This window comes from Rhipicephalus sanguineus, chromosome 4, assembly GCF_013339695.2.
Source record: "Rhipicephalus sanguineus isolate Rsan-2018 chromosome 4, BIME_Rsan_1.4, whole genome shotgun sequence".
In the NCBI taxonomy this organism is placed as follows: Eukaryota; Metazoa; Arthropoda; class Arachnida; order Ixodida; family Ixodidae; genus Rhipicephalus; species Rhipicephalus sanguineus.
Window position 1 is genome coordinate 113,309,826 of NC_051179.1, and position 16,388 is coordinate 113,326,213.

Consider the following 16,388-nt stretch of genomic DNA (forward strand, 5'->3'; position numbering starts at 1 on the left):
GCAATAGAAATATATAATATCAACCTCTTTGGGTAATTAAGCTATGAGAGAGCAATAAGCCGCTTACAGGCTGTGTTTAAACTTTCTGCTAATGTCAAATAAAGCATCTGGCATTCAGGTAGATATACCTGAACACCTCGTTCCCGTGATGCGCAAGTCCTTAACCTGAAAGTCTGCTTCGGACACATGAGGCAGACGAATGAACCAGAGGGAGGCGGGGAACTTATGCGTTATTTTGACTGTTTGTTCTTGTGGGGTTGAGGGGCGAAGGGGGGGGGGGGCAGGAAATAATTTGGAGCCCCCCCCCCCCCGTCCCCATGGCGCCGCCCCTGGAATTGGACAGGAAATATTGGAGGCAGCTAGATCGGAGACGTTTCTTTTTAACCTGTTATACGCAGTAGAAGGATGCCTACTGAGAAGTACATAGCGTCGCGCCCAAGTGCTATCGTGCGCAAATAGCAGGGCTATTCTTTTACCGAAAGCAAAGAAATGCAACTTGTCCTTTGGTTGGCTCTCAATGGACGTAATATCTCCATTATGTGTCAAAATACCGAGTAAACTTGGACATGTCAGTTCAATAGGTTTGCTTTTAGCATACTGTGGCCTTTTTTATGCTGTACCGGCGTTGTCCCTAGCGGTCGCGCCCGTCTTCACCTTGGGCATAAAGGAACACGGGGCATCCAAGCGCGTTAGTTTACGGCGGCGGCAGCAGCAGCAGCGTTTGCATTAAAGGTCTATTCTTTCCAATGCGGCTGCTATCTAACCTTGATACGTATTTGCGCTGATCGCTCGACGGGGACCCATTCCGACCCAGCCTGGCTCGAAGTAATATGCTATTGGCGTCTATGCCCCCATTAAAGTAACGCAACAACTGTTGTCTATATGGTGCCTGCAATTCGGTGTACATCAGTTGCGTTGGAGCTATGTATAGGAGAAAACAATCGTAAATATCATCTGTTGTGCCGTCTATTTCGCTTCCTGTAAAACAAATGACATGGCAATTGCGGCCCCGCATGTGTGTTTTACAACAGTAAGAAACTGTTTCCAAATCATAGATGGCTTCTCTTAACAGTACATCAACTGCACCATAACACTCGGTAAGCGCACGGCAGGTGCTCTGCTATCAAAATGGCGTAATACTTCAAATATATGGGGTTATCTATGGTATCAAATGACGTTAAGAAATGACGGAGTACAGTGGCATTCAAACACAAACTGCAGATCCATCCAACGCTCAATGTTAAAAGAAAGCGACGAACAATAAAAACGGACCTATTGTACGTTAAACACCAATTCATCCGTATATGCCAAAACATAAAAGTGCGACGTTCAATTACTGCGTGATCAGATAAGCTATTCCATTATTCAATTGTCAAGCTATTGTCAAGACGTTATTAAACTATCGGACTAGGTCACGGGATCGAGTCCCGGCCGCGGCGGCCGCATTTTCGATGGAGGCGAATATGCTTGAAGCCCGTGTACTTGGATTTAGGTGCACGTTAAAGAACACCAGGTGGTCAACATTTCCGGAGCCCTCTACTACGGCGCCTCTCATAAACAAATCGTGGTTTTCGTACGTTAAACCCAACAATTATTATTATTAAACTATCTAACTATCCGGTAGTAGAACTAGCTTACGCGTATCCACATTCTCTGCGCTGTCTTTGGAAGATTCTTAATACATATACGTCGCTTTGAGCGTTATATGATGCCCTGCTTGTTAGAGAAAGAAGTATTCACTCAAAACGGGCACTGACACCTTTCAAAGTCATTGAAGTTGCAATAATACTATGGCGAACGTGGGATACATCTTCACAACAGCGTTATGTATAAACTAGGCGCAAATTAAACTTAACATAATGTCAGACGCGTCGAGAATCGGCTAAAAGAACATAATTTACTACTACGACCCATTAGAAAATTCCCCCCCCCCCCCCCCCCCCCCCCACCAAAAAAAAATGTTAAGACAAACCAGTAAACGCGTCAGTGAAAGCGCGCGTTTATTAACAGAAAAAGAAAGAATAATTATGCGCAATAAAACGGTGTTCAAACGTTAGTAATTCAGATGAGAGAGGTGCCTAATGAACGTTGAACAGAAATGTGCCTCGAAACAAGACCCTTTCTTTAAAGTTTAAATACGGGGCGTTGACAGCAATAAAGTTACACACTTATTCTCAGTTTCGTTATAATTGTGAAGGTAAGAGTCAAGCGTACAATTCGCAAAAGCTTCCTTAGTGCGCATAAAACAACGGGTATACACTCCCCCACTCGAATCACCCCGGTAGAGGAAAGCATTTAAAGTCGTGTAAACATGCCCAAGACGAGGCGGCGTCGCTTGGAACAATAGTCTGGGGCACTTGCCTCCAAGATAGCGAGGTCGAACGAGGATGTTGTGAGTACAGCATTCGTTCAAGTTTGAAGGGACACGCGTGCAAGGTCACGAAGAGGGCGACAACGAACGCGTGCCTAAGAAGAGTCGTGATAGCAGACGCGATATGCGTGCACTGTTGCTGCTCTTTCTCTTATAGTTCAGTGATTGCTTCCTGCCTCACAAGTAACAAATCACTCTAAGGTGACTACCGTAATAGAAACAGTATCTTGGTTTGTTTTGCTCAATCCTGCGCGCAAGTATTGGGTCTGAATAAAATCACCTCTTCAGTCCTGAGTCTTCAATGATAACGCGAGCGAAGCCTACAGCTTTCATAAAGAAACTTAGCCTTATTGCATTTTGTACGTAATTATTGAGTTTTACGTGGCAACAACAGGGTATGATTACAAGGTATGCGCACCTCGGATTAATTTTAACCACCTAGGGTTCTTTAACGTGCAACAAACTATAGTCAGATACAACTTTAGAAGGCAGGAGAGGCTCCGCCCAGACGACCAAAGCGCGGCAGCCGATCGCCTCCGCGACTAAAGAAATAGTCCCGCTCATGCACGCGCCGATGTTCTCCGAAGGCGGAGCCACCGGCCGTCCCACTCATGACGTCAGTCCCGAGTGCACGCCCATTGGTGCAGGCTTGTGCTCATCCGCCTTTGATGAGGAAATGCCGCTGCCTTGCGAAGTTGTATCCGACTAACACAAACGTATTTTTGCCCCATGAAAATGCGGCCGCCGTGACTGCGAATCGAACCCGCGTCTTCGAGTCTCGAGCTGTCAGGCTACCACGACGGATGTGTTCGTTCTGTATATTTATGTAAATATTAATTGTTGGGGTACGCGCAAGGGAGGACAAAGCTCAGCATGGCTCTACCTTTATAGAGTTACACGTAAGGTAAACCCCAGCCTGGTTTTCATCCCACTTTTTTTTTCATTCGATCCTGAATATCTGTAATTTGGCCCGCCATGGTAGTCCAGTGGTTATGATACTCGACTGCTGAACCACAGGTCGCGGGATCGGATACCGGCCGCGACGGCCCCATTTTCGATGGAGGCGAAAATGCTTGAGGCCCGTGTACTTAGATTTAGATGCACGTTAAAGAACACCCGATGGTCAAAACTTCCGGAGCCCTCCACTACGGCGTCTCTCATAATCAAATCGTGGTTTTGGGACGTTAAATCCCAAGAATTATTATTAGAATATCTGTAATATGTAATATTGTTTGCTTCAGGTTTTTCTGTTAAGTCGTCTAGTTATTACTTTGTAGTCGTGTAGGAGTGTTATGACAGCAACAGAATGGGATATGTAACGCTCACACAGGGTATACTACTCCAATCCTCACGTTGAGGTTACTAGTGCATCTGGTTGCGCTGTTCTGTTCTTGTGCGATTCACCCGAAGTTCAAGTGTACGAATAGACTCAGATTAAACACCTCTTTTCAATCAACCAGCTTGCTTTTGTGTACCCAAATATCATCGAATTTTTTTCTTGGGGCTTCCTGACATGGTCAGAGTAACGGGAATCCTTGACTTGCGTTGAACAATTTCTGATGGCTTTTGGAAGATTTATAATTTAAAGTGATGATAGGGTGGTTTTCCCTTTCCATCAAGGGCATTTACTTTTGCCGCTTGTTTTGTAGTCGTAACCAAATAACATATAATTCGTGCTGAAGCTTGGGCAATTATTCGCAGTGGGTGTGCGCCATTGGTGCAAGGAAAACAAAGCAGACAAACACGTGTCACCATCGTGGCATTTCATAAAAAAGCACCACTATAATATCCTCATTGGTTTGCCAAGTTAGTTTTTTTTTCTGCCTTCTACTGCCCCATATTTACTGCCATCCCCTGTAGTGGGTTGAACCATTTATCCAGGACCCAAACAACCCTTTGAGCTCGCACAGTTGTGTGCACATTTCATGTCGGTTCCTTCTTGGCTTGAAGATTTTGTATGTGCGCTTAATTATCTACTCGCTGCTCCATACGAATTATGTAACAAGTGACCTAATTCCCACTGTTCTCCCTGCAGATCTTCATCAACAACGAGTTCGTGAACTCCGTGAGCGGCAAGACCTTCCCGACGTACAACCCGGCGACCGGGAAGAAGATCGCCGATGTCCAGGAGGGCGACAAGGTGAGATCCTACAGTCACGGTGCGAGAATAGCCTGTGGCTGATGAGCGTATTCAAAAGTGGCCATATGCCGGGCGCACTAATGCACTGACAGCAAGTTATTATATGGGTTTTCATCATAAGGTACAGGTTTAATTTCGTACAAGATCATAAGAGATTAAGCTCAACAAGGCGGAATGGTTAGAAATAGGTCATCGCAGTGTCCTGCTTGTCTGTGTAGATCGTTTCTCGGTGAACGTGCTGTTCACGCACTGGGAAGTAGTGCATTCAATGGCTTACACCAAATGAAGAGTGCTTTTAGACTTTCAGGAACACTAAAACATCGCAGGAGACGGAGGTCATCAACTATACGATCATTAGGTCTTGCAGTAATATTTTTAGGTTTCGAGATCTCATCATTCCCATGCTCCAGTATTTAAATATTCCCATTAGGCTGTTGTTCTTGGAGGCAGCGCCAATGAAAACTGCCCAACTTCACTGTGGGCAAGTTCCATGCCTCGTAACTCCTTTCCTATATGCATCATTTTTTCTTTTCTTTTTTGCCGAACCCGTCGGCGCGATTTCCATGTGCTGCGCGACATGCTTCTTCCTTCTTTTTTTTCCTCGTATAATTTCGACAAGCAGCTTCGGCAGGACGCGACGGATTCCTTTATAAAGAATAACACGTCCTTTTTTTTTTTGTGTGTGTGTGTGTGTGTGTGTGTGTGTGTGTGTGTGTGTGTGTGTGTGTGTGTGTGTGTGTGTGTGTGTGTTCGGCCACGTGTACTTAGATACATGTTATAAATGCATAAAACCTAAGCTAAAGGGATAAAAAAACGAGCACTTTCCCCCAGATTCTGTGCTGTTATGTTCAGCTCGCAGAATTTTTGAACAGCTGCTGTGTTACAGCCGCCCTTCAGAACTCCCAGACCTACAAAACCCCCTTTTTTTCCCGCTTTTGTTTTCATTCGCCTTCTTATATGATCTGACTCGCTGCTTCAACATGTCGTTGTAATGTTTCCCTAAACGTGACGCAGAAAATGGCATTGAGCAGCGGTACTTCGATGTTTATTTTACAAGGGTACGCGCCATTTCGTTTCCATCGTGACGTCTCCGTATTTCTTGCGTGCTCCAAGGCTGACACTTAAATGCGTGGAATTTTCAACTGAACCGGCCGCGTCGGTTCAAAGCGTGCTTTGCTTGCTTCCATTGTTATCTACTGCGACTAGCTATTTCAGCAATGCGAGAGCACGATACGGTAGCTTTTTTTTTTAACCTTTAGCACGTGTTTTACTTTCAAGTACAACAGCATGTAGTAGACCAAAAACGACTGAAAGGGGAAAATGGAAGCTCGCGAGGAAAAAATCCGTAAACAGGAGGGTGGGTGCTCGAGCCGACGTTTCGACCAACGGACTTGTCATCTTCAAGGCTTAGTTCCAACCTTGAAGAAGACAAGTCCACTTGTCGAAACGTCGGCTCGTGCACCCACCCCCTGTTTACGGAATTTATTTTCATTACGTGTAATAGTGTCGCGTAATAAAAACACGCTGCATCTTTCACATCGATTGCGTAACGCGGGAGATTTTGTAATATTCTACATCATAACCACCATGAGGGGTGGTCACAAATCGTCGTTGCGAGAAATACGAGCGCAAAGATGTCGTTGCAGTTGAATGGCGGTGTCAAAATTAGTCATCGCATGATTTCGCACGTAAGTGGCCGTCCTGCGAAATAGTTTTAAAAGTTCGGGCATTCGGAATTTTCGCATGAACTGCGTGACATACACAGAGGGCTCGAAGTGTGGGTACGCGCTGGTGCGTGTGGGAAGGGGACGGAGGGAGTGTCACACATCATTGATGAACGAAAGGGCAGTTTTTCCGAGGAGGTCGTTTCTTTGTTAGACACCACCAAATGAATCTAACAGACATTTAGGCCAATGTCGCGACAGGGGACGCTGTTTGTTGTGTTTGACAGTAGTGTGGTAATTGTGACGTAGATTGAAACGAACTAACGTGGACAATAAGATCGCCCTTTCCGTCGGTGGGATCCAAACCCACAACCTTCGAATGCGGTGGGTTGGCACCTCACCGAAGGAACGGGTGATTTTTCGTCCGCTTAGTTCATTTCATTCTAGGTCATAATTACTAAACTACAGTTAGACAACAATTAATGGCCCCGTGTGCTTTCCTTGACCCATCGATGTGTGTCGAATTCACGAACTTCAAGGATGAATTCTAGGATTGGAAACAAAGGAAGCAGTGGAATGAGGTTACACGCGCCCATCAGGAACACGTAGCAGGCATGATGAACGCTGCCGTTCGGCTAGAGGTTGTACGTCACGTCATCTCGTATAACTGTAACTATGACATTGGGTGGGCCTCTGCTGCCGCACCCTTTCCAGCGACACTGAAATGCGCTCGCTTCCTTTCGCCAAACTTCAGTCTGTATTATGCGACGTGTAGGCGGGCATTGCGACGAGTTTGCGCAGCTGCGGAGCCACGCAGGCATTGTCCTTCGTATACATTAAATACAGCATGAGGCCACACAGCGCGTTCAACTAACGTTTAGTCGACCCCGAGTGTCCTTCGGGCACGTCCGGAGAGCTCCGTAACTATGTCATGTTTTTTTTAAATATATTTAAAGCAATGCAGAATTTAAAATAGTCTATGACAGACAGTACAAGTGTAGATCCTGACGTGATTGCTGTACGCGGCGAATGATTACTTGCATGGAAACTCTATACACGCCAACGAATAATAGGGTGACATGTGATGAAATATATTTTCGTTAATTTGCTATACACACTGCACTTGAATTGCAGCCGCTGAGATTGCGAGGCTATAATTCGATTTCTTGAGGGTGTGAGTTATACGACATAAGACATCCTTTATAACTGTTCATATTGAACAGCGCAAAAAAAAAAAAAAGAGAGAGAGACACAAAGAGGCTGCACAACACGAGCGCTGACTGACAACTAAATTCTTTATTCAAGCACAAAGAAAAATAAAGAAAGGAAAGAAACAGAGATGCGCGCGCACCCTAAGCACATGACAAGAGATTGCAGGCATACAGAAAAATTAAGTATTGTCCAAGTAAGCCATCTCGCAGTATAGCAACGCGATCGATGGAGTGCTGACACACGTGTCACCATTTTTGCTGATAGCAAAGGCTTCAGCTATCTGTCTGATTCGTGTTGTGCAGCCTCCTCTTTGTGTCTCGTTTTTTTTTTTGCGCTGTTCAGTATGAACCCCATCCAACTAGCCCAACTATCCCTTTTGCTGCAGCTTATAACTGTTCTTCCAGTTAGTTTTTTTAACCCAAAATGTATTGTACATTCATACAAGACAGAAGTTTAGGTAAGTTCGAGGTTTGCAGACATGAGGAATGGCTGAAAAGGCAATGTCGCTGGAGCCATCCTTTTCACAAGTGGACTTGTCTTCGTCAGTCGCTGCCATGACGAAGAAAAGTCCACTAGTCCAAACGTTGGCTCCAGCGACAGTTCCTGTTAAACGATTCTTGTTTTGTGCACTGAAGTACATAAATGACCATATTTCAAAAGCGGCGTCTCTAAATTCCTTGAAAATGTATACGACTCCTGAATTCAAAGGGCTACTGAATTCAAAGGGATTCGTACGTTGAAATAAAGCTGGAAAGGTGCTAAATAAAAGGGTATTGAGTAATAATTTAATATGTCCATTGTGTGGTTCGGTTTTTGGCGCAAGAGATGTCCGGCGCTCGGAGTAAACAAGCCGAACGACTACAATCGCGCTATCTGGCAGAGGCGACGCTCTTAAAACTTTTCTATTGCGCAAAATAAACATCCGATATGCATTGTCTACAACATGTAATATACAGATGCTCGAGCAGTCCCTTGCATTCGCCGTACTAATTCCCATTATATTTTTATTCAGCACTGCATGGCCCTTTACAACCTTGTGTGCCGCGTGAAGGCAGCGTATGCTTGCGAAACTAAACCGAGAACAATGGGCTCCTAACGACTCTATACAAGCTTAGTTCCTACACTTATTTTGAGGCCAGCGTAGTTGGATGAGACACATGTTGAATGGTTACCTGCAACTCTATATTCGGGGGTTTAAAAGAAGCTTTCTTCGCTATAATAGACAAGGATGAAAAAAAAACGAACTTGGCTAGTATAAAAGTTCGCGTTATATTCGTGTTGCCTGCAGCTATGCTTTCGGAAGGTGTCGCGATCAATTCAGGAGATTTCTTCACGGAAGTTCAGGCGACTTCTTCGGAAGCCAGTCAGCCTCCTCACGAAAGAAAACAAAAACTGTGTGTAATCACCATGGTTTTTCTCACGGTCGTCAGTCGAGTCGCTGCTATATACGTATGTGGCTCGGGCAGTCGCGAGAACAACGTGCAGCACGTGACTTGCGAAGAACGATAATCGGGCCCCATAGTATTAAAGATGCCTGATCGGTGCCGCCTGGGCTCTCTTACGCAGCCCTACAGGCAAGCTGTTCTCCACTCGATACTCTTATCTTACGAACGCTTAGCGGTGTACTTGACAATTAGGCGTATCGCCTCCGGTGCTTCGACTGAAAGTTGCTTTGATTGTGATAGTGATTTCCCTTGGCTGCTGCGGAAGTTGAGTGATGTATAAAAGCAGCGTTACGTACGAAGCACGAGTGGAGTACGACGGCGCGTACGTTGCAAAACTATGGCCAGTTGGTGTAGGTCGTAATAAGCGTTCATGATGAGAGATTAGCTTGAAGCGCACCGAAACCTCGGACAATAGAAGTCGACAGGGCGTCCATTTACTGTCCAGTCCCACTATTTGCGTCCTCGGTGCGCCTCAAACTAATACTTCATCATTGGCGCCTATATATATACACAGAGTACAATACGTCTTCGTCCTTCCCGGTCTTATACTGTAACCAATCAAAGCGCCAGGTGAAGCGAGCCATTCTTTCTGACCAACCTGGAAGATGCCTCCGCTGACGCCACCACGGCGATACCCGTTCCCGGAGACGTTAGCTGGGTTCCCGGCGGCTTTTCGGCGTTCCCCGTACCGTTAATTATCGCCGTAGCGCGGTCGTTACAGGCGTTCGAGCGTGTTGGCGACGATGACTGCCTACCGGGCGCTACCGACGACATGGCGGCGATCCGCGGTCAGTCGACCCTTCGTTGTCGCGGCTCCGTGATGCGTTTCCTGTGCTATCCCCGTTGAGGTTTGTTCGTATCCGTTCCCACCGACGCACCACTCTTCTTTCTCGACAATCTGCGACGCGTTCTCCGCTTTCAGTCGCGCGTATTGCGCATGGATGCAGACACGGATTCCTGTGTCCCGCGCTGCGGGTTTCCTCGCGCAAGCGTATTTGGTATGAGTCTGCCATTTGCGAAACTGCGTCTTTAACTGGATGTCTGCTTTAGCCACACACATACGTGCATCTGACTCATCCTTTCTTAACGTGGCTACCCAGTCAAAAAACACGAAAAAGATTGGTTGAGTACTTGGATCTCGGTGTGTGTTGGACAACCCTGGGTGACCAGAAGTCTTCGAGAGACCTCCATAACCGAGCACCTGATGAACTGTTTTGCTCGTTGGTAAACATTTCTGGAGAGGAGGAGGAGAACAACTTTATTTATTCCAAGAGGGAAGGGTACTGTGGTGGAGGGAGCAGAGGAGCCTGGCCGGCGTAGGACTCCGCTAACCTCATGGCCCAATCCAGGATCTGGTCCTGGACCTCGGGCGTCGAGCCGCACGTAGCAGGCTTCCGCTGCTCCTTATTACTATATTTCTGGGGACTTGCGTGCCAAAACCACAATATCGTTATAAGACACGTCGTAGTAAGGGAACGGATTAGTTTGACCACTTGCGCTTCCTAGAGTGCACCTAAGCCTTAAAGGGACACTAAAGGCAAATATTAAGTCGACGTTGATTGTTGAAATAGCGGTCCAGAAACCTCGTAGCGCTGCTTTTGTGCCAAGGAAGTGCTTATTTTGAAATAAAATCACGTTTTCAGTGGTCCGCATCGCGTTAGCGCGCTTCAAATCTCCCGCCTGAAAATACGACTCTCATACGTCACTGCTGCCGTGCCCAACGTTGCCCGCTTTTACTGCGCGGCCGCCGACACTAGTAGCAGCCGAGCGGAAGTAGCGGGACCCACCGTAGCAACAACGGCGCGGCGGCAAGGACTTGCTCGGATAGGCACATTCAAAGCCGTCCCCAAGTTGCGGTTGGTCTCGTAATCCTCAGTACGAAAGTGCAGCGAGCACACACGCAGAGGTTTTGACTGTTTAGCACACTGGCGCAATGGCATGACACTAAGCCACTTCGAGCGTAAGGGTTCATTCCGCGGCACCCAGTGAAAAGACACACCGGTTTCCTTGCTGCAGCACTGGCGTTGTGCACCATTCGGGCATCCGGCAATATCACACGCATGCGGCATTTTGTCGAACTTTCTGTCAGAGCGACTTTCGCGAGCGCGCAAAACACGCACGGCAGTACGCGATCCCGAAACTACCACTGAGACGGGCGAGGCACAGTTCGGCGAAAACGGAACCTTTGAACCATGCGCGCCGTTCCCCATGGCAACGCCACGGAGGTTTTGTTTTCCATGAATCAAGCGGAAACGAACAAACAGCATTTTATTACGTGTTTTGATGCTCGGAATGTTCTTTTTTTACTGCTGCTAGTTTGATTACTAGTGTTTTATTGTAGGCCGACTTCCCTACGTCATCGGGATCACTTCGAAAATGTCCCACTCGTGGCGCTCATCATGTGATACATTTAGCTTAATTTCTCGGTAAGTAGGGCACTGCTGTTGATAATATTGCCGTTTTAGAAGTTGTCATACATTGGGCTTTCACTCTGACATAAATTGTTATTTGCCTTTAGTGTCCCTTTAAGTACGCAGGTGTTCTTGCATCTCGCTCCTATTGAAGTGCGGTCGCCGTCGCCGGACTCAGACCCGCGTCCTCCTAATTAGCAGCACGAAAGCGCATACCCGCTTGGCTACTGAGGCGGCTTGCGTGCGTTGGTAAAGCATGACCGTTCGTTTCAAAACTATAAATCCTGGATGAATCGCTGGGACGACCCACCACGGTGGTCTGGTGGTTATGGTGCTCGACTGCTGACCCGAAGGTCGCGGGATCGGATCCCAACCGCAGAGGTCGCATTTTCGATGCAGGCGAAAATGCTTGAGGCCCGTGTGCTTAGATTTAGGTGCACGTTAAAGAACCCTAGGTGGTCGAAATTTCCGGAGCCCTCCACTACGGCGTCTCTCATAATCATATCATGGTTTTGGGACGTTAGACCCCAACAATTATGACAATATAGGGACGCTAAAGTTGCGAGTTTAAATTGATTTTCGTGTTTGGCGCCGCAGCTTTAGGTCAGGTTTCAGCCATCCTGTACAAGTGTTATAGACAAAGTTGGTGATACGCGCGCCCCAGTAACGAAAAAGGCAATTAGTGCTCAACGGCCTACATCCGAATGCGCACTAGCTTCATGGCCGGCTAAGTGCGGTTGCCGCCGGCATTTGTTATCTTTCCTCATACAATCGATGCACAAAGGAAAGGTTGTACAGAGATCACGCCACATCAATTTCTACTTTGCCGTCGACATTCCACGACCTAGCACGAGTGCCCTGTGCCGCCATTGTTCGAAGATACTCGTGCGCACAGCTTTATCGAGGGGCTTCTATTTTATCGCAGACAGCGGAGAAAGCTGGCGGCTTATGCGATTGTCAGTGACCGACCGCTTAAGCGCAATCCAGCACTTATCTCAGAGGATGTGCAGCAGGGCTGTAGAGACCGCGTGGCTTGAATTCGTAGAAGGCTCCTGAAAGTGTCGAAGGGGGTGTCTTCTGTGAGCAGATGAATGCCCTCCTATCGGGCTGTTGTTTTTAGCGGGAACCCGCATCCGCGTATCTGTATTCCCGTATACCTGCGCCGCGGTCCTTCGCAGATTAAACTTAATGGCGGCGGACGCTTATCTCCGCTGCTTTCGTAAAGGCGTGCACGACAGCACGTCTTCCCGACTGGGGTCCTTGCGCAGGACAGTCGGCTCCGGTGTGCGTGCAGTTCGGGCCGGTTCCGTAGTCTGTGTAGCTAGAGATCGGGAGGTAGACCGCGTGTAACGGCGGTACTGGCGGGGACAGAGTCGTGGAAGCATGGCAGCGGCCGCTCGTCGAAGGACGTGTTCGTCCGGGTCACCAATGTAGCGAGAGACGCGAAGGCGGCCGACGTGGACGTGCCGTTGTCTCGCCACTTTATTGAGAGGACCCACTGAAGCGGCGGCGGCTGCATGCGTCCAGACCAGCCAGGAGTGTGAGCGCGTTCCTTGTCTGCCTCGTGCCTCGAGCTCTTCGCGTGAGCTGCCCGAGAGGCGCAGCACGTTAGCGGCAAAATGACGATGATGGGCAACGATGATGACGCTACATCTGTTTTGTGGTTTTAATTGAATTTTATTCATCAAGTTCATAACCGAATGTTTCTTTCTCTATCGGGATGTTGCTTCGGCCGAAGACTCGTTAATGATTTACCGTGGCGGCAGTTAGCACGAATAAAACTTACTCCTTGTGATTTCACGATTAGTTTATTTTCAAGCTCATACAAACATACTTTGGCTTCTCCTTGTGACCTTAATTCACTGACGAGTGGATTACCGGTACTTTGTCTTGGCAGTAAGCGTGAACGTATGTAATTGTGAGTTGAATGCGGAGGATTTCTTCAAAAGCCAAAATCTGGCCGATTTAGTCGGGAGCACACCTGAGACCCTGGGGTGACTTGGGCGACTTCAAACATCGGAATCGGCACTCATGAATTTCCACGTGACATTCTCTCAACACAAACTACCGGCTGAGACATGGACGTGGTCAGACATCAGATTACGAAATATCGGCTTTCAATTTCTTACTTATTAAAATCGAAGCTGTTCATGCATGCCGTACAAACATTGGTGTCCGCAGAAAACCACAGGTGGGTATGCGCGACCGGCATTGGGCAAGCCCTACTGCCGAGTACAGCAGGTGCGAGCGTTAAAGGAAAGCTCTGCTCGGCGAAGGGGAGGAAGTAAGGCACGTGAATAAGAGAGAGAGAGAGCAAGAAGTAAGTAGAGAAAAAAAGAAAGCGATAGCAAGCAAGATAAACAGAAAGAGAGAAAGAAAGAGAATAAAGACATATAGAGATAGAAAGACAGAGAAAGAGTGAGAGAAACGGAAACGACACAAAAAGAGGTAGAAAAAACAGAGCAAGACCGAATGAGAAAGGAAGACAAATAAAGATAGAAAAAGAAGCAGAGACAGAGAGTGAGAGGAAGGGAAAAGTGAGAAGTAAACATAGAAAGTGCGGGAAAGAAAAATGGAAATCAACAGGTACAAACAAAGATACAATATACAAAGAAAGAGAAGTAAGAAAAAAAAGAGAAACAAAGAAGGCCACCCAGCCGCGCTCTTTCCTCTTGCCTGGCACCACTCGTGCGAAGCTGTCGCCTTTTTTTGTTTCTTTTTTTTTCATTTGGGGACTATGTACGTTCCGTCGGAACGAACGTATGTCGTATTAAAACTGCGGCAGGTATGCCGCGCGTTTTCAAACTTCTACTCGACTGCAGAGTGCACCGAATACGACACACAGACGAGATCTGAAGCGGGCACGGCAAGCCGAGAGTCGTTCTTATCCTCATCGACTCTCGCCCGCGCACTTGTCTGCTTCTTGTCAACTGTCGGCGACTGAAGAGGGCGCGAGGCCTATCGGCAGTCTCATCGTATGTGACCCACCACCATTGCACGCTCAGGATAGACGGGAAAATGCGATCGAGGCTCGAAGGAGAACCACGAACTCACTCGGCGACAGCACCGACTGCTTCACCCCTTACAAAAATGCATTTAGGCAGTCTATATAGACTGCCTAAACCCATTCTCAGACTGTCTATAGACTGTCTACATACATTTTTGTAAGGGACATCTGGAATTCCGAGATGGTTCCCCTGGGCATGATATTGCAAAGTGCCGCCTTTGGCATTGTGGCAGTGTCTTTTTTTTAAACATAACTCGGAAGCTATATACAATGTATATGATATCAGATGCAAGCGGAAATTGTACAAAAAATTATGGTTTATCCTTCTTTCATATATAATCGACAGAGGGCAAGAGCGGAAATGTCTATAACACGAAAGCGAAACGTGTCTTCACAGCCGTATAGACCATTTTACGGACGAGGTTTGGTGCCACCATATTGTAATGGGCTGTTAACCTTGCCGTTTCGTAGTTTTAACTAATATTAACAAACAGCACTATACGATTGACGTATATGCACGATAATGGTTGCGCTGGTGCCTTCGACGTTTCTTGACCTTGTTAATTGACATCGCGAAATACAAAAATGAGAAAACATTCGTCTAACGGCCCAATAAGATGGCGGCGCCCACATGTCTTACGTAAAATAGTCTATACTCGCAGCTTCGTTGAGCGCTAAGAAATACAGGGGCATCAATTTGCAAAGCGTGGAATACGATTGAGTTGTCTATGTTCAAGCGAAGCTTGTTACGAGTTGGATTTCGGCAGCGGCGTTGCACGCTAAAAGCCCGGCGCCGGCGAGCGTACAGAAATGCGGCCCTCGGAGGCGCACCGGTCACGTTTGCATTTGTGTGCGCCGTCTTCCAATAATTGACGCTCTCTCGATCGTCGGCTTGACGGCCATCAGTCGTTTCTGATGTGGCAATCTGATGTTTTATCGAGGTTCCTCGTGATTTCACGTCGCCACACTTAATTGTTGCCTCGACGTGAACGCACGACCGTCGTTGTTCCCTGTAGCAACTGAAGTGTTTCGCTGCTAAGCACGTGGATGAAGGGCACACCTGGGCACATTCCCGGCATGGGGGAAGGCAAAAATCGGTAGGGATCATTTCGCAGTGCGATAGAAAGTAGCAGGTAAGGAACGCATACGCCAAGCTTCCTGAATTCTTTTGTATAGCCGAGTTTTAGGTGCGAAGCTCCTTAAGGCGGCACCCGTTCGTCCCTCGTAGTCATCGTAGTAGTCCGTAACAAGTCTTACGCTTTGACCTCCAAGGTGGTGCCGGTGGGAGATTTCTCCTGTGCGTTGTTGAACAATAAAAGATTCGCAGCGTGCGCGTTAACTAAAAGCCGAATTCTTCTGTCTCTCATTCCCCATTAGCAGCCATTGGCATGTTCCAGTAGGAAACGTTAGTAGAAGTAGAAGTGTAAGTGTTAGCTAAAAGCCGACTTCTTCTGTCTCTCATTCCCATTAGCAGCCATTGTTTACCTCCAAGGTAGTGCCTGGTGAGATTTCTCCTGTGCGTGATTAAACAATAAAAATTTTGTTCAAAACGCCGTTGATTGATGAAATAAACCAACGAAATACGCCAGATGTTTTGTAAAAGCAGAACGAAACAACGCCAGATGTTTTTCTTAAAGTGTAGTAGTAGTAGTTGTATGTAGCCACCTCTCCCGATCGTCAACGGGCGAGGTGGACCGGCAACGGCGCGAGGACCCTGCCGTACGAGAGTTAAATCACACTAAAAGACATACTTTGCGGGCGATACACTCTAGTGAGCTTTCAACTTTCCGTCTTAATGTACATGATAAAGAAATTATTTCTACGAAAAACGCAAGGCACACCTTGAGCAATATATTTGGTTTTGGGACGCTAAATGGAACCATGAGGCGATGCGAAGCCGGAGCACTTGCACGATCGCGTTCCGTTGGCTTTCGTTGGGCATGCTACCGACCTCGCGTCGTGGAACGCGCGTCCTGTCTTCCCTCTAGCCTTGCCTTTAATTCGCACAGGGCGAGCGGGGAATGCGGTCGCTCTTGGCGCTCTTTCGCTCGGGAGCGGACTTCTTCCTTGCATTTCACCGATCACAAGTGATAATGAAGGGACCACGTAAACCAACAGTACAATAAAAGTTTGATGTT

At 47.2% G+C, this 16,388-nt stretch overlaps 1 protein-coding gene across 1 annotated transcript in view; it reads left to right on the forward strand.

Annotated features, from left to right (window-relative positions):
• LOC119390586 (aldehyde dehydrogenase 1A1) overlaps window positions 1-16,388 on the forward strand; it is a 34,835-nt gene that overhangs the window by 1,726 nt on the left and 16,721 nt on the right. The window contains exon 2 of the mRNA XM_037658181.2: window positions 4,407-4,511. Within this exon, the coding sequence (XP_037514109.1) occupies window positions 4,407-4,511 (105 nt within the window). The remainder of the gene's footprint in view (window positions 1-4,406; window positions 4,512-16,388) is intronic.